Genomic DNA, 22002 nt, shown 5'->3' with positions numbered 1-22002 from the left:
CATTTTCTATACGTTATAACTCTCTGCACTTGAAAGGCTCCATCTACCGATATGACCCTGTCAAAGATAACATCGTAGAAGTTCCTACACGCAACCAGTCATCGCGTACTTGACAAAAACTTGCAGAAAAATCCAAAGCTGTATCTTCAAATACTGTCTCGTTACTTTTGGCCAACTTCCGCAGCCTGTATCACAAACTAGACAGTTTAAAGGCACTGATGCATACTTGCTCTGCTGATGTTATAATTGGTACTGAAACCTGGCTATCCAGCGACGTCGCGGACAGTGAACTAGCTCTGCACCCGTCTTTTAAGATATTTCGCAAAGACAGGGAAAATTCTCGAGGAGGCGGAGTTATCATTGCTATCAGAGGAGATTATAATCCTTCACTTTTGATTGTCGATACTCCCCTAGAACTAGTTGCGATTACCGCGCGTATTGGTCATGCGCAGTGTGTGATTGTTGCATGCTATCGCCCGCCTGACAATCGGTCAGACTTTGTACACTTATTTAATACCGCCATTGAACATATTTTTTCTCAATATCCGAAATGCATTTTGATAGTAGGGGGAGACTTTAACTACCCTTATATCGACTGGTCAAACTCTTCTCTGAAAGAAAACAGCAATAGATCTGAATGTGTTAATTTCTTGCATACTCTGCTTTTTCATCATTTATCTCAAGTTGTACAAAAACCAACACGAGGCAATCATATCTTAGACTTAATCTTGACAAATCATCCTGAATTCAGTGAAGTCCGAGTGCTTGATCCAATAAGTGACCATAATGTCGTTCACTGCTCGTTTGCACTGAAATCCACCGTACAAAAGAAAATGAAGAAGTGTATTCTCAGTTACGCTCGCGCTAATACTGAAAAAATGATGGCCATTTTAGCACCATTTGCCGCAGACTTTTCAAATGAATTCCAAAATAGATCTGCAAATGACAATTGGTGTTTGTTTCGAGACAGACTGAAGGAAGTTGAAGCTAACTGTATACCTAAGATAACCATCACCTCAAGGCCGAACGACCCCTGGTTTAACCACGATGTAAAAAAATGCATAAACAAGAAAAAAAGAGCTTTCAGAAAGTTTTCTCGGACAAAGACTCAAGCAGACTGGGAAAACTACAAGAACATATCACGTCTTACAGAAACAGCTATTGCTAACGCCAAAAACGAATTCTTCAACTCTATCCTTCCAAATATGCTGAAAACTGACCCAAAAAAGTTTTGGCAAGTTGTAAACCCCAAACATAATCATGCAGCTCCCTTACTTACTGAAAATGGCGTGACTTTGAGCATTATAGATAGCGCAAACAAGTTTCGTAAATGTTTTTCCGACGTTTTTACTAGGGAACACGCACTTCATGATGCTCATATATCTCATCAACCGCTCATCCAGTACCCTTTCTTGCCCATCGTAATATCACAAAATGGCATATCTCGTGCCATTGACAGGCTCCCTAATAAAACCAGCCCCGGTCCGGATGGTATAAGCGCCAAACTTCTAAAATTTACGTCCCAATACTCGTCTTTATTGCTATCTTTAATATTTCAACAATCGCTGGATACAGGATGCGTACCAGAAGATTGGAAATCTGCCTTAGTGATTCCAGTTTTTAAATCAGGTGACTCCACAGATCCCACCAACTACAGACCAATTTCTCTAACATGCATCTCCTGCAAACTGCTTGAGCATGTTTTGTATACCCACATTATAACTTACCTCAACCAAAACAACTTGCTTCTTGATAACCAACATGGATTCCGTCAACATCGCTCATGTCAAACTCAACTGTTCGAACTCGTCACAGATATTCACACTTCAATACACAATCAACTTTACATAGACGCCATCTTCATTGACTTTTCTAAAGCATTTGATCGCGTGCCTCACAATCGCCTCAAACTTAAAATCAGAAATTTACAACTTGATTACAACTGTACGCGATGGATTGAAGAATTCCTTAGTAATAGATTTCAGGTAATCAGTTTGCAAGATTGCTTTTCTACCCGTGCTGACGTCATCTCGGGAGTTCCCCAAGGCTCCGTCCTTGGCCCATTATTATTTTTGATATACATAAATGACATAGCCGTTAATCTCGCATCTCAAATACGCCTTTTCGCAGACGATTGCGTCATTTACAAACCCATAACCAGCAACAGTGACGTCATTTCTCTACAATTAGACCTAAATAGGCTAACAGAATGGTGCAACATATGGCAAATGGAAATCAATATTTCAAAGACTAAACACGTGCAATTCGCTTCAACTATTCGCCAGAACGCTAATCAATATAAAATACGTGGTGCTAACATTGGCTCAGTATCCTCGATTAAATACCTTGGTGTACTTTTTACGTCAAACTTAAACTGGAATGCGCACATTGAACACGTCACCTCCAAAGCATGCAAAAAACTAGGATACCTTAAACGACGCCTACATGTCGCAAACACTGATACGAGGCTTCGTGCGTATATCTCACTCATAAGGCCTTCTTTGGAATATGCCTCTATAATTTGGCACCCTCATCACGCTTACTTGTCCAATCTACTCGAATCAGTTCAAAATAAAGCAGCCCGATTTATCATGTCTTCATATTCTCACTACGTAAGTGTATCTGCCTTGAAGAAAAGGCTAAATCTTGTCAGTCTTGGCTCACGCAGAAAATTTGCACGTCTGGTGTTTTTTCATAATCTTCATCATGGAAACTCCACATTTGCTCGAGCTAACCTTCTGCCTGCTCCCAATGTATCTACTCGGCGAGACCATGTTCATAAAATAAAACCAATATTTGCACGAACGAACTTGTATCAAAATTCGCCGCTAGTGTTATCAATTACAGAATGGAATTCCTTGCCCTCATCTCTAGTGTCGCTTACAGAATCAACTCTATTTCAAGCTGCTCTAACAGTGTTTTTCGATGGAAACCCTCCTTAGCCCAATATATTCGCATATCTTGTGAACTTGTCACTACTGTTGTATTTGCCTTGTGTATTTTTGTCCCAAACTTTCTCGTTACCACTTCGCATTGTGCTCTATTTTTATAATGTCACCTAAAGTATTTCATGGTTTTTGTGTGCATTTTTTACCATTATATGTACACACCTCGTTTTTGTAAACTCACTTGCATCCCCCCCTATGTAATGCCCTCTTTGGGCCCTTAGGGTATTTGTATAAATAAATAAATATCAACGAGATATGTGCGTCTTACTTTGTCAAGCAGAGCTGATCCATGGGGTACAGATCATCTGCCCATTTGGCTGGTTCCAGAGAATTCTGCTAGCAGCGAGAGTGCTGCCTACACACTGACAAATTGGAACAAGTTCCGTCAGCTGATTGCAGGGGCGCCATCACACAATACCCTGTTCACACTAGTGATTGAATATCTGCAGCAAGCTACAGTACGACGACTGCGAAGCATAGACAATCCAAACCCTGACGTAAAGCTCTTGAGACTACGTGCTTGTCGACGACGTGCTTATTAAAGGGCACAGCGTCCTAAAAAAGGTCTGATTGGACACTTTATAACCGCTTAAATGCAGCCATTAGGCGGCGCAAAAAAACCTTTATCGAAGAAGCTGGGCCGCATTGTGTAGCTCGTAGCATATGGCGAGTTGTTTTGGGAATGTATGGCGCAAATAGAAGGCTCTCCGAACACCTAAGATCTGCAAGAACCCAACTACAACATTGTGCATCACGACGGGACGGTCTTCGAAAATTCTTGCGAAAGATTTTGCTAACAATTTCACCTGTCCTGTGTCAAGAGAAAACGGCAGTCATCGTTCAGTAACAACTTTATTTGGACCTCCATGCGAGATAGATGTGGTAGAATTCACCCTAGCCGACTGCGTCATGCACTTAGCCTCTGTTATCGTCACATTGCCCCAGGTGACGATGGTGTTACGTACCAAGCCTTGCGAAATGTTGATGAGGTCTTTCATCAATGTATCCTGGACGAATACAACAAAGTGCGGCAAACGAGTCCGATTCTCGCTGAATGGAAATTGTCTGTGGTGAAGCCAATTTTAAAGCCTGGTCGCCCTGCATGACACCTGAAATCATACCGGCCATTATCAATAATTCTTAATATTAGGAAGCTGATAGAACGTGTGGTGCTGTTTCGCCTGGACGCCAGATTACAGGAGCTCACTTTCTTTCCTGATGTCATGAGTGGATTTGTTCGCCACTGTTCAGCTCTCGACAGTATAGCAGATCTTGTATCAGCGCTTGAATCTGCTCGTGCAAACAGACATTCACCGTGTGTTCCGTTTCTTGACCTGCAGCCAGCGTTTGACTAGGTACCACATGAGGCGATTAAATGTGCACTGATGAATGGAGGATTTTCAGGTCGTTTATTAATAATTCTTCGCGATTTTCTATCAGAGCGCAGAATGAAAATGCGGATTGGAGAAGTATAGAGTGAACCTCGTGCTGTTAACTGTGGCGTCCCGCAAGGCAGCTTCTTGTCACCACTTCTCTTTAAAAGCGTACTTGCTGGATTTCCAGGCTGATTACTGCAAGAATGTGACTTTCCAATAGGCATAGTGATTTATGCTGATGACATCATACTCTAGGTCTGTGGTCCGTCACTCAATGGTCCACATCATCGTGGTATATTGCAGCGAGCTCTGAATGCAACTTCAGGATACTTGGTGAAAGTTGGTCTGCAGGTTTCACCTTCGAAGTCAGCCGCGATCACGTATCATCCAAGGCAACGCACTCGTCAAAGCCTTAGCCTGGCTTTACCTTGGAGACACACTACAGACGGTACACCAAAATCGCTACCTTGGTGTAATCATCGATGATCGCCTTTCTTGGTGCCCTGCTGTTAAAACTGTGAGGCGAAAATTGCGGTCCTTGTTCAAGTATGTAGCCGCCTTGACAGCGAAAGATGATGACATTGATCTGAAGATGGCACTACAGGTTTACCCATCAGCTGCACTCTCTTGCGTGATGCATGCCGTGTCAGTCGCGAATGTACCGCCTGCTTTCATGTCTCAGCATAAACTGGTTCATCGTGTTGCCCACCGAGTACTGTTTAACTTACCTCGTGAGGCAAAATCTATCCCACTACTGACTGAAGCACACCGGTTGCCGCTAAAGCTGCAAGCTGAAGAGAGAGCGCTACATCATATTGAGCGTCTGAACCAAGCTTCACATGACAAAACACTCCTTAACAGACTGTTACAGCACCCACTTTCTCAGATGAGTAGAATGGCGGCTTTGTTCAATGACATTACTGGCAATTCCAGCGAAACTATTGAGTTGCCAATATCGACAGAGCACAGCCCATGTGCCTTCCCTACCCATCTGTCAATTCTCGAAATACGCAAAAGGTGTTACCAACCTGGTTCGGAACTATATCAATTAGCCCATTCACACCTACTTGAAAACTTCGAAGACTATGCAAAACTATTTACGGATGCTTTTGTACGCAGCGATGGCCTGAGTGCTTCTGCAGCTTTCTTCTGCCGATCAACCGATATCAGGCGGTTGTTTAAAATACCGCACCCTGGATCGTCGGTGACGGCAGAGCTAGCAGCGATTGATGTCGCCCGTAAGTACGTACAAGAAGGTTTACCAGCATCGAAGGTTGTCATCCTCACCGACTCTCGTGGTGCCCTTAGCCGGCTCACCAGCAAGGAGACCGGCAGCCCTAATCTAAGCAGCATCATGGAATCCATCAACAATATTTTGTGACGTGGGGTATGCCTAGCTGCACAGTGGGTACCTTCGCATGTGGGCATTGCGGGAAATGAAGAAGCGGATCGCCTTGCTTCATCATGCAACCATAATGGCTGTGACTGTCCGGGAAATCTATGTACGATAGACAACGCTAGTCTGCTTATACGCCATTATCTCCTAGAACAGCACCCAGACCAGCGTGTGGCGAATGAATCGTTCCTTCCCGTGTTCGTGGCCGTGACTTGCCTCGCAGTTCCCCAGTGCTGTTGTACAAACTAAGAGTGGGCTCTGTGCTGGTGCGTGAACGATTATACCGTCAAGACCGTGTGGACAGTCCGTTGTGCGCAGCTTGTGGCTCCTACGAAACATTTGAGCGTCTCGTAGTGCACTGTCCCACATTTCATACGCAGCGGTCTTTACTGATTAAGGAATATAAATGCCTAGGACTTAAGTGCGTGACCATAGACGACTACCTCTTTCCGAGTGGTAGTGCTTCCCGACGCGACCAGGCCCACCGAGCGCTCTTTACATTTGTGAACCAAACAGACCTGACCACCCGTTTATAGACGATGTTTTTTATTTATTACTATTATTTTTATTTATGTCTTTTCACTCATGCTCTTGAAAGTCCTCGTCATTTTTTGCTAACTCATCTTCTTTCCTCTATCTTCCCTCTAATTTTTTGTTTCCTCTGTTCTTTTCCTCCTCCCGAGAGAGTGAGCAGGCGTTGTACCCCTCCACGTGGCAGTAGGCAGCTTGCTCTCTCCCTCTTTCCTCTGTGTCCTTGTGTATCTATGTATGCAAATCAAATAAATAAATAAATTATCATGTTTGAATGTGTCGTTTACCTCTGTCATCTATTCACGTCACGTGATACTAAATTTAGTATATATAGAGCTAGCAAAACGACCACGAGCACGCTATGAGCAAGGTATGTTGTCATGTACTTACATGACAGGCGTGTCAGGATTATAATATTCGCACCAGTCATATAATTTGTCATCAATTAACATCACGTAGCATGGAATTTAGTATATGTGGAGCTAACAAAACGGCTCCAAGTGCATTATGATGAGCCCAATATACTGCAATGTAGCATTGACGCTCGCGCACGCTGGGCACAGCGACGCCACCTTCGCAAACCGCGAGCGCTCTATAGTCTGACGGCAGGCGCGACCAGCGTCCGTAGGTGCGGCCCGATGGCAGCCAGCGTGAAATGCGACATGCTTCATTTCGCTCCGATGCTTTACCGAGACAACACTGGGTATTCCTCCTTTCGTGACGGAGGGGCGCCGGACGCTCAGAAACGCGCACGCGTCAAAGTTACGCAGCGAGGCGCGCGCATGCGAGTATAGATCTATTCCATGTTTGTAAACACAATTAGGACGACGTTAACATTAAGTGTAAAATTATAACTACATTCGCACGTAACTTCCGAAATAGGCGCTGAGGGTTGCGATGTGTGCCAACAAAACGACGTTGTGAGACGCCATAAGCTTTGTGGAAACCATAAGCGCTGAGGGCTGCACTGTGTGCCAACAAACAAAACAAAGTTGTGAGACGCGACTCACATGGAAAGGTGACGCAGCTCGTCGGCATACTTTTTTTCCTCGTGGTTTAACTGAGAACACCGCATGCACCATTGAAAACCCAGCAGAAAATGCGGTTAGGCAGAGCGTATTTTGCCTACCAAGACAGCGCCACCACATTTTCGTGACGTAAGTCCGATGGAATTTGTCTATATAGCAGGACGGTGCCTCGCGTGGCAACGTTGGCGTGACGCGATGAAATGAACGCCGGCGAGCATGCACACCGCGTGACGTCAAAATGTATTGGCGCTTTGACTGTGGCATGTGGTCATGTGCTCACATGACACGCATCTCATGATTATTAGGTTTTCACCAGTCACATACCTTCGTGATCCATTGGCGTCACGTGATACAGAATTTGACATATGAGAAGCTATCAAAACGGCCGCAAGGGCATCATCAGCGTGGCATGTAGTCATGTTGTTACATGACACGCATGTCGTGATTATCAAGTTTGCATGTGTCATTTACATAGATCATCCCGCCTTACAATAATTTGTAAGTATTTTGCGGTTGCCTCTATAGAAAAAACGCGGGAAGTTTACTTTTTTTTATTGATATGTGGAGTTTAACGTCCAAAAACCGCCATAAAATTATGAGAGACGCCAAGGTGGAGGGCTCCAGAAATTTTAACCACCTGAGATTCTATAAAGTACACCAATATTTGAGCACAGTGGCCTACAACATTTCCGCCTCCATCGCAAACGCAGTCGCCGCAGCCGGGATTAGATCCCGTGACCTGCGGGTCAGCAGCCGAGTACCTTAGCCACTAGACTACCATTGCGGGGCGAAACTTCACTTCTAGTCTCTTAAAGCTCAGCGCAATGAAGCGGGACTCATTGCCACTCACTGAGCAAACTGTTTTCTCAATTACCTGTATTTATTATTAAGGTCGGCAGAATTATTTAGATGCCTGAAGACATTTATACGTGTTTTTTCTTTTTGCATTTTTTACAACTTAGCCTCTATTTATTTACACTACTGCCTTTTTCTTTCGCATTCTATAGTTTTTGCGTTCTTTATGTATTTCACTGTTTCTCGCTCTATTGCTCTTTCTAAATTTATCAACGTTTATTTCTCTTTCTGTGGCTCTACGTTCTTTATTTGTGAGAGTTTTGTTGTCCCGCTGTCTTATTATTTGCATATTACGCTATAAGGAATTTCTTATATGTACTATACAAGGTGTCTGACAGCGTGTCTAGCTGCCGCAAGGTGAAGACACTAGCTTTGAGATCGTGTCTACGCGCGTTTGCATTCCACCGCCACATGAGAAATTTTCACGCCCAGATTTTCTTTTTCTTCATAACATCGTTCTTTCTGCTCTTCTGTTTCTCTCTTTCATTTTCCTACTCCCTGCCTCACATTTCCATCACTTGGTGCTTCCCCCTAGCTATACGCCAGAAATATCGGTGCAAGTAATCTGGAAGCAAAGTAGAAAAAGAAGACGATGACACAAAGAGCACCTGGTTCGTGATGACGATGACTTTGGATCATAACACGTTAGGCCGAGCTAGAATCGAGTCGCTGTAAATGCAAAGGAACTCGTGCTGGCAAATTAGCAGCTTTCGTTCCCAAAGAGTAACAGAAAATTGAGAAATGAAGTGAAATATTTCACTCAAATCAAACTTTAATTGATTCAGATTTCTAAATAGTTGGAGGTCCTGAGACAAATCGTATCAATCCAGTAGTTGGCAGGAGAAGTTTTTTGCCAAGCGAGTGACGAACCACCGAATACTAAAGTATCAGTGGAGTATATGACATCTATCCTCTCCTGTTAAGCCATTTGTGGACTCCATGGGCAACGCCTCCTTGAACAACACCGCGAGCAATGATGGGCCAGATGTACTCAGCAGCGTCGTCACTAAGTGCCTCATCGGAAGAAAGAGCGCGCATGACTTGGGCTACTTCATCCTGCGTTTCTTGAGTTGCAGGCACGTCCTTGCCTTGCAAAATTCTGCCGAGTGTCTCAAGGCTTTTTCCAGCTTCCTTCACAACTTCAGCTTCCATTTCTATGGGAAAAAATGAAGCGTTTTGTCAACGTGGTTGTCGTCAGAAACGTATTGTAGAAAAGCATATGCTACGCTTTATTATGAAGTAACGTATATCAAATATTTTTTTGCTTCTCGCGGTGTTACTTGTCCAACATTCATCACTTTTCTGGCTTAATCTCTTACCAATTCTAGAAGTCCGTTGCGACAGTTGAAGCAAGTTTCTTTGTCGCCAATATTCCAAGTTTCTCGAATTGTGTACATTGAATTCTGATTTCATTACGTTGTTGCGGAATTACGCGTCGTAACTGATTCGTACTACATAATAGTTCTCAGGAAAAATGAACTCAATGCAGTATTTACCAAGCACACCCAGCATGGATCCAACGAACTTATTTATTATAGTTAGCAGCGATATCCCTTAGTCATTTTTAACTGTTTCGAGTTCTACTGACACCTTCTGTTCCAGTTAACAGTTCAAGAAAATATTGCAATATGTGACCATCGCTTAACTGATGTAGCCTAATAATTGATCATTCTCTACTGCTTGAGGTAAGCGTCTGCGACCGTGAAAGCTGTAGAACTAATACACATGACTGCGGCCGATTCCTCTAGTTGCGGCTGACTGTGTGAAAATAATGCAAAGCTCTTCACTGTCTTCAATATCTGCACACCTTGCGGCACTGAAATAACGTAGACAATCTCAATTTTACATACTTTATTCTAAGTGTACTTATTTACCACACAAACAATTTCTACATTCTATACCACAATAATACACACCATAGGCTCTCAGTGTTTTACGCTATTGGATATATATTTATCTGAATCAAGTCTCATGCAGTGAGAATTGCTACGTTTTGCTATATAGGAAATATGATTTCATAAACGATATTTCAGAGCGTACGTGCAAATACATAAAATATTGAAGCATAAATGAGTCATAATATAAAATACCTTTGGAAATGATGAACCGTGGTGCTGCAGCTTCTGTGACGCTGAGGGAAACAATAAAAACATCAGCATACACAATTTCACAGAAACCTTACACTTTTGGTGCGGATATTGTTTCCTACTTACACTGAGGCGCCATCTTCATCAGCCATGAAAAGGACATGAGATGATAATGTCATTAGTTTCAAATGAGCACAATGTGGCACACATTTATGATCTGAACAAGTGAAATAGAATTCAGGCAATGACTGCAAATACAACTGGGCCGTAGCTTAATCTGCAGGGCAGAAAAATGACATTACATTGGAGTTCCCAACGCATATTCAGAATAGGAGAGCTTATATGACATTCTTATAGCAAGCATTCTCAATAAACCAAGAAATTTGCGAGTAGAGTTTTCTATCTGGCAACGCAAGGCATCTGAAAATGGACGGTGCTAAGACAGGCCCGTGTAGTCCAGTTTAAACAAAAATAGGTTGTGGTCGTTGCACCGTATAGTGAAACAGCGCTACATAGCGGAGAACGAACACACGAAAAAGTAAAGAGTGTTATGCCTTTCTTCTCTTCATTGTCCCTGTACTTCACCATAAAGTGTACATCTATGACTGATCTCAGCTTTCGAGCCTCGAAGTTAAAATGCGCGATGAAGACTTTGATAAAAACGTTACGTAAGAGATTTATAATCTATTTCCTTGTGCAATGTATATTTAAAGCAATAGGGATCTATTTGTGTGGAAACTTAAAAAGAGGTTTCTTTATTTAGCTGAGTAAGATGCAACTTTCCTAATGCTTAGGTATGTGTTCAACACCTGACCATGGTGGCTGCATTTTAGTCAGAGCGGTATATAAAATAAATGAACAGAGATGGAAAGATGATCTGTGAAGTTAAAAAATAAAAAACTACTGAGGCATCTACAGCACCTCTGGCGCTAAGAATTAATCAGGAGCACCTCACTAAACGATAGCCCATCGTGTCACAACGTTGTTTTCATGGCGGCTCTTCTGAGGCAAATCTCCAATATTATTGCAATGATAATGCATTGGTCAACTATGCGATTCCGGCATGGCACTTATAGGTGCCACGCTGTTTGCGTGACCACATTTACAATCTATATGATCTGACCAGCCGATCACATTGACTAACGTGTTGAGAGCTGTGCATTCCGACGCTTCACTATCGACGTGACACCAATATATTGTTTTCGTTACCAGAATGAATAATATTTTTATTAATAATAAGCACGTACCACATTTGCTACGTGCTTTGGCGATGAATGAAGTATTGAAACCTTTAATGCAGGAAAGTAGTCTATTGAAGATATCGCAGTGAGAATAGAGCCTCCTTACTTTGGGACTCCGTCGTACTGAGACGCACGTGCAGCGGCTCCACCAATTAAGACAAAGTAGGGCATGATTCACTTCTGGCACTTCATGTGGTATTTCTCGGGCATTGAAATACTCTTGCGCTCACAAAAAACGCTGCGTAACTAAATGGGGGCATCAAAAGGGACTGCGATTTTCACTATATGTTTGTCTGAGAATACAAATTCCAAACTATCTAGAGATATTTAAAATGAGTGTAAATATCACTGCTCTTATATCTGATCAGAGCATGCCATTAACGTAAATTTGTGCTAGCTGCCATATCGATAATCTGGTAAAACTTACAGGCCATGGCAGCTAGCGAAAGCAAGGTGATCTACATGCAGGACTTCATAGCTGGTTTTGGTTGCAGAATTAATGCAAGAGCAAGGTTAGACAAAGCCTTAGCAGACGAAAATGCAGAAATTAATTTCGCATAAGCACATACCGGTCGGTGTAAAGGTAGTTGTATTAAATGTCTGTTACCATTACACAAGACAATGGAGAATCTTACTATTTTCTATCATCGTACAAAAAAAACAATTCTTCCATTTAGATATATAAACAAGCTTAATGCACTTTCGTCAATGAGCGAGAAAGCATGCAGTATGCACAGTATTACAGACAACAGTGCAACCAATCAAAAAATATCTCTTTACTGTTGCTTCTCTACAAACCAGAAATGCAGAGGTTGATTCTAACAAAATGTGTATACCCGAGATTCAGAATACAATTTTCTATAGGCGATCGAAGTGCTTTCTTTACTTACAAATGTTGAAGTTTACGAAAAAATGCTATAAAGCACTAGTATTAGGATGGCAGTTATATGTTCCCGTGGAATAAAAGAATTGGCTCTCAGTAGAATGAATTGAAACTCACCACAATAAGGACGCGATGGTCGTTGAACTAGTGGTTGAGCAGGCTGGTTGAATCTACTTATGCTTTTTCTGGAAAAGAGCTTGCCTATAAGGCACAATGTCCCATGTTGGGTTTTTCTTATCTGGTGCGACAGTAAACACCTTTATCTCCAATGCTTTCCTACAGTGGATCATTTGCGCAACGAGCTCTCACTTGCCTTGTCGGAATTTCCGGCTCATGAGATAAACAAAAAAGTTCATCCATTGTTGCAGACTTGGACGCCCATACACGTTCACGCGAAATTACTTGTAATAGATAATAGTAACGGGTATTTCCATGTTGCAACCAAAGATAGGTGCAGCTTGCAAAGGTGCCCATCTTGTACTCGAAGCAACGGTAGATTTTATTGGTTCCAGATATCTTTCCTATTTTGTATAGTTGCTTCTCTTGAGCGTCTGGCAGGACATGGTGGTTTTATGTTTCGGGATACACTTCTCGTACGACATTCCAGAACATTCAACGAGCAGTAGAATGGAACCTAGTGACTTTAATCTGTCCGATATATTGTTTGCTTGTAACAGAAAAAGAAGCATATGTTGTGGTGAAGCCTCAACAGAGGAACCAGTCTAGTTGTATGGAGATGACTTACAGAACACAGGAATTGGATAAAAAGCCTACGCTAGCAACAAGAAACAAACTTCTAGCTGTTTTCTCCGTTGCTTGCTGCGTCGTTCTCTATATAAGTTCAATCCTGTTACTGAGCCTTCACGTTTCAACAACGTATGTCATCATCATCATCATCATAATCATTATCATCATTGTCGTCGTCGTCGTCGTCAACCAGACTACGTTTACAGCAGGACAAAGGCCTCTCCCATGTTCCGCCAGTTAACTCGGTCCTGTGCTTTCTGCTGCCAATTTATACCCGCAAATTTCTTAATCTCATCTGCCCACCTGACCTTCTGTTTCACCCTAACCCACTTGCCTTCTCTGGGAATCCAGTTAGTTACCCTTAGGGACCAGCGGTTATCCTATCTACGCGCTATATGCCCGGCCCATGACCACTTCTTCTTCTTGATTTCAACTATGATACCCCTAACCTCCGTTTTTTTGCTAATCCACTCTGCTCTCTTGTTGTCTCCTAAGGTTACACCTACCATTTTTCTTTCCATTGCTCGCTGCGTCGTCCTAAATTTAAGCTGAACCCTCTTTGTAAGTCTCCAGGTTTCTGCTCCGCAGAAAAGTACCGGCAAGATAACACTGTTATATACCTTCCTCTTGAGGGATAGTGGCAATCTATCAGTCATAATTCGAGAGTGATTGCCACTGTGCTCCACCCCATTCTTATTCTTCTAGTTACTTCAATCTCGTGGTTCGGCTACGCGGTTATTCAGTAGGGTTGAGAGCTGGGCTAGTTGGTGAGACATCATTTAACCATATGGTGTAGTAGCGCAAATTCGACAGGGACGAAGAGGACAAGAAAACGAGTAGCGAGTGTCGTGTTTTCTTGTCCTCTTCATCCCTGTCGAATTTGCGCTACTACACCATATGGTTAAATGATACGCGGTTATTACCTGCCCTATATAGACATAGATTTTTCAAATTGAAGTGCACTATTACCTATCTCGAAGCACTGCTCTTTTCCGAGGTTGTTGTACATTACTTTCGTTTTCTGCAGATAAATTTTAAGACCCATTTTTCTGCTCTTCTTGTCTAACTCCGATATCATGAGTTGCAACTGATATCCTGAGTTACTCAGCAATGCAATGTCATCGGCGAAGCGCAGGTTATTAAGGTACTCTACATTAACTCTTATGCCTAACTGTTCCCATTCTCTGCCTCTGAAAAGCTCCTGACAGCACGCGGTAAATAGCATTGGGGAGATTCTGTCCCCGCGCCTCACACCCTTCTTGACTGATATTCTGTTGCCTTCTTTATGAAGCACTATGACAGCAGTTGATCCCCTGTAGATTTCTTCCAGGATGTTTACATGTGCTTCATCGACGCCCTGATTCCGCAGTGTCTGCGTGACTGCTGATATTTCTACTGAATAAAACGCCCTCTCGCAATCAATGAAGGCTATGTATAATGGTTGGCTGTATTCTGAGCATTTTTCTATTACCTGATTGATAGTATGAATGTGGTCAATGGTTCAGTAGCCTGTTTGAAATCCTGCTTGTTCCTTTGGTTGATTGAATCCTAATGTTTCCTTAACTGTTAGCAATTACTTTTGTAAATAGCTTGCATACTACGGAGAGCAAGCTGATCGGCCTGTCATTCTTCAAGTCCTTGTCATCTCCATCCTTGTGTATTAGGATGATGTTAGCATTCTTCAAAGACTCTGGTACCCTTCCCATCTGGAGACACCTCGTAAAAAGGGTGGCTAGATTTTTTAACACAATCTGTCCTCTATCTTTCAGCAGATGTGATGTCACCTGATCCTTAACAGCAGTTTTGCCTCTTTGCTTGCTCTCCAAAGCTTTTCTGACATCTATCGTTACTGGTGGGGTATCATCTGGGTTACTGCTAGTTCTTATAGTATTAAGGTCGTGGTTTTCCCGGCTACTCTACAGATCTCTGTAAAACTCCTTCGCTATTTGAACTATCCTATCGATATTGGGGGATATTTTGCTTTCCTTGTCCCTTAGTGCAAACATTCGATTCTTGTCTGTCCCAAGTTTCCGCTTCACTGCTTTGATGCTTCTTCCATTTTTCAGAGCGTGTTTAATTCTTTCCATGTTATACCTTCTTACAGCACATACATACGCCTATTAATCAACTTTGAAAGCTCTGCCAGTTATATTTTGTCTGTTGTACTTGAGACTTTCATGATTTGACACTTCTTAATCAGACTCTTCGTTTCCTCGGAAAGCTTGCCAGTGTCCTGTCTAACTACCCTGCCTCCAACTTCCACTGCACACTCCGTAATGATACTCGTCAGATTATTATTCATTGTATCTACGCTAAGGCTGGCTTCCTCAATAAGAGCCGAGTACCTGTTCTGAAACGAGACTCGGAATTTCTGTACTTTCCTTCCCAGTGCTAGCTCATTGATTGGCTTCTTGTGTACAAGCTTCTGTCGTTCTTTCTTCAAGTCTAGGCGAATTCGAGACCGTAACATTTAATGGTCACTGCACCGTACCTTGGCAACCACTTCCACATTCTGCACGATGCCTGGGCGTGCACTCATTATATGCTCTCCACGTATGTATGCACCGGTAACACGCAGCTGTTATGTACTTTTTTCTAAAATATTAGTGTCAAACTACTCTTCATAGTCGAAGAAAGTCTACTGACTGCACTTCAACGGATTCGTCTAGTCACTTAAGTCTCATAGAAGGAACATGCGCTTACTGCCTATCTTAAGTATATCTGTTTTTCTACCGCTTCTTGTGCCTCGTTACGCATGGCAAACTGACATTCTCTTGCAAAACTGTGAAACTTTACTTATATATTCCGCGTAACATTTTCGGAGCTGCCAATTTTCTATCCCTGTTTGCTTCAGTATCCTCGATTCCTGGATCATTACCTGAGTAATCGAGCAAGCCAATCTAATCAAACCAACTGGCAACGAAGCCAAGGCAGGCACAGGGCAGGGTGCTTGTTTTTTATGCAGTTGTATACCATTTGCGACATAAATGCTAAAAAACGATATGTTAGGCACGACTCGAAGGTGGAAGTCATCTATTTTTTCTATGTGGATTTTACGATCATCTATTGCCCCACTTCGAGAGTTCTCTCCTTCTGAGGTGATTTTCACTGTCTTCGTGATCTTCGCACCCTCACCCAACCGATGATGTCACGTGATAACGTCATCATGTCAGGTCATGTTTCATTGTGTCACCTTATTGTCACAAATTTCGGTTCGCCTTATTGTTGTGATGACGTGACATGAAACTTCATCAAGAGATGCTTTTTTCAGCAGTAGTGCTGCTAATAGCCATGCCACAAGCTGAATCTACCGGCGGTAAAATTTCGTCGTTGACGAGGCGTCCAAGCTTGCCTCTTAAAGATTTGAAGTTCTTATAGAATAAACTTTGCGCTTGTAGGGACAGACCTAACAATGTTCCTATAACCCGCTAAATTCTCTATTACCTAATTAACTGTGGTGGTTCTTTTCACACTCATTTTATAGGGTAATTTTGTGTATGTATTTTGAAGGACTCTGAGCCACCGCCAATTTTGGCTGTGACATCTTGGCTGAAATGCTACGCGACAGCACGTAGAATACGATTATTTATGAACTGGAAGTGAACAATATACCTTGGCAAGCCACCTGAAAGTATAAAGCCTGCAGTGACGATACTTTCATTATGACAGGACGAATGATTGTATGAATTGAGCATGTTTTTTTCTCACCTGCAACAACCCATCTAAACGAACAAATTTTCAAGGAATAACAGCAAAGCGGAAATATTTATGGATTATTTGTGTTGTGCAGTAAGTTCTGTATAAATAGAAATAAGTTCTAATGCCTTAAAAGTCAGCTGATTGCCCTAATGATCTACAATTACGCTACAGACATGGCCTTTTTTGTATAAATTCTATTGGTCTTTTTAAACGCGAAACATTTCTTACCGAAGTTCGGCAACTTTGAGTCTATCTATCTATCTATCTATCTATCTATCTATCTATCTATCTATCTATCTATCTATCTATCTATCTATCTATCTATCTATCTATCTATCTATCTGTCTGTCTGTCTGTCTATCTATCTATCTATCTATCTATCTATCTATCAATCTATCTAACAATATATGAATTACGCTCTCCTGGCCTTCTCGATATTGGTATCGGTACCAAAATTTGTATGCCATAATATGGCTGTATGACGAGCGTAATTGAATAGTGATATGATGAAAATTATAAACGGCATGTCATGACTTTCATGATATACATTTAATGGTCTTGCTGCTCTTGCAGCTGTTTTGTGCACATGACATTTTGCAAACTGTTATAGTATGACATGACTGCATAGCGAACATAGGTGACAGACCTTAACATGAAAATCATGACACGCGTGTCATGATTTTTATGGTGTGACTGATCATGACTACTAGCCACGCTAATGGTGCACTGGCGATCGTTTTACCAGCTTCCCATATACCAAATTAGGTTTTACGGGATGTTAATAGATAACGAATGTACACGACTGGTGCAAGCATGATAATAATCATGCCCCGCCGCGGTGGTCTAGTGGCTAAGGTACTCAGCTGCTGACCCGCAGGTCGCGGGTTCAAATCCCGGCTGCGGCGGCTGCATTTCCGATGGAGGCGAAAAGGTTGTAGGCCCGTGTGCTCAGATTTGGGTGCACGTTAAAGAACCCCAGGTGGTCTAAATTTCCGGAGCCCTCCACTACGGCGTCTCTCATAATCATATAGTGGTTTTGGGACCTTAAACCCCACATATCATCAAGCATGATAATCATGAGATGCGCGCCATATAATAACATTACTACGTTGCACGCTCAGGATATGCTCACTGCCGTTTCACTAGCTTCACATATACCAATTTTTTCGTTACATGACGTCGATGGATGACGAATGTATATGACTGATGCAAAGATGATAATCCTGACATGAGTGTATTGTAAAAATATGACACAATAGTACGCTCGTGATGTGCTCGCGACCATTTGACTAGCTTCACATGTAGAAAATTCGGTCCTGCGTGAGCTGAATCAACGACCAAGTTTAGTGACACGTCCAAACATGATATAATTACAGGCGTGTTATGTGAAACATGACTACATGCTACGCTCATAGCGCTGTCAGCGTCATTTCGCTGGCTGTGGTCATACTTCAATTGGTATCACGTGACGGAAATACACGACGAAAGTAAATGACATGGCTAAACATGGTAATGATGACATGTGTGTCATGTGAGACATGATTACACGCTGGGCTCCTAGCGCACTCACGGCCGTTTTGCTAGCTTCACATATAAGAAATTTGGTATTACGTTACGTGAACAGACGACAAAGGTTAAGACACATTCAAACCTGATAATCGTGGAATGGAAGTCATGTACGGCATAACTTACGTCCACCTTGTGACGTTGTGCTCATTTTAAAATGACATATCAACCTTCCTCATTCGTGCTATCATCGATTTCCACAGTACGTGGGATCTACGATTTTTTTTTCAATTCTTAGAAGCATTAGTCAATGCAACTCCTAGCTACCACAGCTAGAATAAGGAGCTCAGTTTGCCCAACGGAGTCACGTAGCACGCCCTCTTTATATGTACTAGCAGCTAAGTATTAATACATGCATGCAAGAGAGATCACACTGATTGTCCTGTAACATTCAAATGTGAAGTCCTCATTCTTGCGGCTTCTGGTGATGAGGGTACGCTCCAAGACTCTGGTAAGTCAAGTGTCACGAGAAGCTTCATACAAAGGATGGCGACTTTTTCAACCACAAGCTGGCCACCACCTCTCAAGAGATCTTATGTTACTCAATATTCATTACCATCCTCGTCTTCGTGTTAATGACAACACACATAATTTTTCACGCTTGAGAATGATCCTTGTGTAATAGCACTGTTCATTTAACAACAATGCAGAAAAAGTAGCGGAAAGCATCTCACACCTCCCCTAAAATACACTGATAGAGGGTTATAAGATTTTATAGTAACTCAAAGAGTTTTGGAAAATATTGCGAAATAGTTTAAAGCTCACTTAGGTGGACGCCACCCGGGGAAAAGGAAACACTACATCGCAGGTATGGTCGGGCACGAAATTGCGCTGATAAAAGAAACAATACGCATACTAAAAGTCGCAACTGCCGAACTGAAAAATGACTGGAACGCACGCGCTGCTACGCCCATCACCAACAACGACGACAAGGCAGTCACCCCGTCGCAGCCGCAAGCTCTAGGCACCAGTAACGACGACGGCGAGAGCGCACCCAAGAAACGCGTGGTCACCCACGACCAGCCAGCATTAGAGGAAGGGTTAGACGACATTAAGAGCACGCTATCGGCGATTAAGGAAACTTTCTTGGAGAAAGCATGGCTCTCGCGCAGTCTACCCTCCCGGTCCATGGTAATCGTTTGGGCAAAGTGGAGCAATACCACAATCAAGTCGTCGCCCCTGCCGTTGCCGTGACTAAGCCGTTGTCGCAACGTTGAGCCGTGCCCATTCCACCACTGGACGTGGCCTTTATGTACCCACAGGGTGCTCAGGCCGACTCCTACATGCTTCAAGATGGCCAGGCCAAATGACGAGTTGTGAATCTGGCTATGGAACTGCAGAAGCTTCGCCCACAAGAGTCTTCTTGCAGGAACACCTCGGTAGTCACGAAGCCAAACTTCACATCATTTTGTTACAAGAGCCTGTATTACCAACCGCCATGCTTTCCGGATACCAATGGTTGTTCAGCCTCTCACGAGGACTCGGTACCGCCACCCTGGTCGCTAACAAGATTACCCACAAAGCGCACAGTATCAATTTGCTCGATATTGAACATGTTATGATTGAAGTTCTCCCTGGCAACACCTCACAACAAAGAATGTACATCCTCAACGTATACAGTAGTACCAGCCATCATAGACAAACGTTCACATGGTTGTTCCAGAAAGCCGTCCGTCTCGCGGGGCCAAACCTGGTAGTGATTGCGGGTAATTTTAACGCCACGAATTGCGCCTGGGACTACGCGTACGATACACCCAAAGGTAATGACCTATGGAAAATTGTGAACGATCTGAACCCTATTCTTATTACGGACAACGCCTTCCCCACTCGCACTGGTACGTCCATGCAAAGAGACACCACGCCGGATCTCTGCTTCGTCAAGAATATCACCGATGCCCACTGGTCCAACCTCGAGGTAAATCTCGGTAGCGGCCACTTCATATTGGCTGTACACCTCCCCACAGTCACTATGCGTGGGTTGGCTAGGAGCTCCCCTTCGTGAGACCCGCGCAGACTGACCTCCTCCCGCTACCACACCGAGCCTCGAGGCGTGGATGGCCCAGCTCAAAGCTGACATCAACAAGGCAATCAAAACTATCACTACGGAGCTTCCAACCGAAAAGATGGACAGTCATCTCGCGCAACTACTCGAGGCCTACTAGCCCGCTGGAAGCAGTAGTAGACTCTACTAGCCCTTCTCTACTACCGTCTTTACTAGCCCACAGGAAGGGCCAGCGCTTTAAGCGGAGGTTACGCAAACGCATATCTCAGCTGAACAAGACCACGATGGATCACTTCCGAATCCTTTCAAAACAGCAGTGGGAAGAAGTTTGTAACTTGATTGATGGTCAAGTTCGTAATGGCAAAATGTGGAACTTACTTAAGCACCTCTTCGATGAAACCAACACCCGCATAAATCAGCGTCATTCGATTGTGAAGATACTTCATCAAGCTAAACGTACAGTACCACCAGAGGTTGTTGTCAAGAACCTCGTGGAAAGATATCTTCCGCTTCCCACGGGCCTTGCGACCCCTCACCCGGTTACTCTGGTAGCGACGACACCAACCTAAACGCCGACTTTTCTACCGAAGATGGGCGCCGAGCTCTCCATGACCTCAATGGCCGCTCAGCCCCTAGCCCCGACGACATCACCAACAAGCTCCAACGCAACCTGGACGATGCCTTCATCACTTACCCCACCGACACTATCAACGAATATACAAAAAGGGTGCGGTGCCCGATGCCTGAAAACCAGCTCTCACGGTCCTCATCCCCAAACCGGGAGAGATGCCTAGCCTAGATCGCCTACGCTAGATATCTCTTACGTTGTGCGTGGGCAAAGTGGCTGAGCACGTTGTCCTCAACAGAATTGGTCCATATCTCGAAGACAACGACTGCCTCCCGCACCACATGACTGGCTTACGACCAGGGTTATCCACTCAAGATGCCATGTTACTCTTAAACATCATTTTATAGATGGCAGAAACACTCGGGACACTCGTGCAATACTAGGTCTCGATTTAGAAAAGGCATTCGATATCACAGCACACTCTTCAATCTTGAAAGCGATCGCAGCCCTCGGCCTGGGGCATCAATTCTACTACTTTATCCGCTCTTTGCTCACTCGACGCTGAAACGTCCTCCACGTGGGAGACCTAGTGTCGGAAGAAGTGGAGCTCGGACAGTGGGTCACTTCTCTGCGATCCGTCCTCTCGCCGACAATATTCAACCTTGGGATGATCGGGCTTTCCGAACGTACTTTCAAAATTTTATGGGCAAAACCACACTATCTATGCGGACGATGTAACTGTATGGTGCTCCGCAGGGTCGGATGGCTTCATTGAGTCTGCCCTGCAAGAGGCCATCGACACCGCCAAGTCCTACCTCGACCACACCGGTTCAGGGGCCCACCCGCAAAGTGAGAGCTGCTGATATCTTCGCCCAAATGCCGGAGTGCCAAGCCCAACGGGTGGAAACCTCCGGCAGAACGTAATATCACCCTCCACACCAGAGGTGGTCGTACAGTCCCCAGGGTAGACACATTCAAGGTACTCGGCATGATCAGAGTCCCGCGGAACCAACACCCAAACAGCACACAAGCTCAATACTAAGGCTTAGATTGCCATACGACTCGTACGTAGAGT

At 43.6% G+C, this 22002-nt stretch overlaps 1 protein-coding gene across 2 annotated transcripts; it reads right to left on the bottom strand.

Moving 5' to 3' along the window:
• Window positions 1–8868: 8868 nt before the first annotated feature.
• Window positions 8869–11911, bottom strand: LOC119178425 (uncharacterized). Of its 2 annotated transcripts, XM_037429625.2 has the most exons (4): window positions 11890–11911; window positions 10348–10360; window positions 10225–10265; window positions 8869–9288 (listed from the first exon to the last, which is right to left on the bottom strand). In XM_037429625.2, the coding sequence occupies exons 1-4, from the start codon at window positions 11894–11896 to the stop codon at window positions 9041–9043; spliced, it is 309 nt and encodes a 102-aa protein (XP_037285522.2). In that variant the 5' UTR covers window positions 11897–11911; the 3' UTR covers window positions 8869–9040. The 2 variants fall into 2 exon arrangements, with proteins under 2 accessions (XP_037285522.2, XP_075743457.1); XM_075887342.1 differs by lacking the exon at window positions 11890–11911 and having other exon boundaries at window positions 10348–10450.
• Window positions 11912–22002: the final 10091 nt, after the last annotated feature.

This window comes from Rhipicephalus microplus, chromosome 1, assembly GCF_043290135.1.
Source record: "Rhipicephalus microplus isolate Deutch F79 chromosome 1, USDA_Rmic, whole genome shotgun sequence".
Taxonomy (NCBI): domain Eukaryota; kingdom Metazoa; phylum Arthropoda; class Arachnida; order Ixodida; family Ixodidae; genus Rhipicephalus; species Rhipicephalus microplus.
Note: the sequence above shows the minus strand (reverse complement) of the source record. Positions and strands in the feature narration are given on the sequence as shown.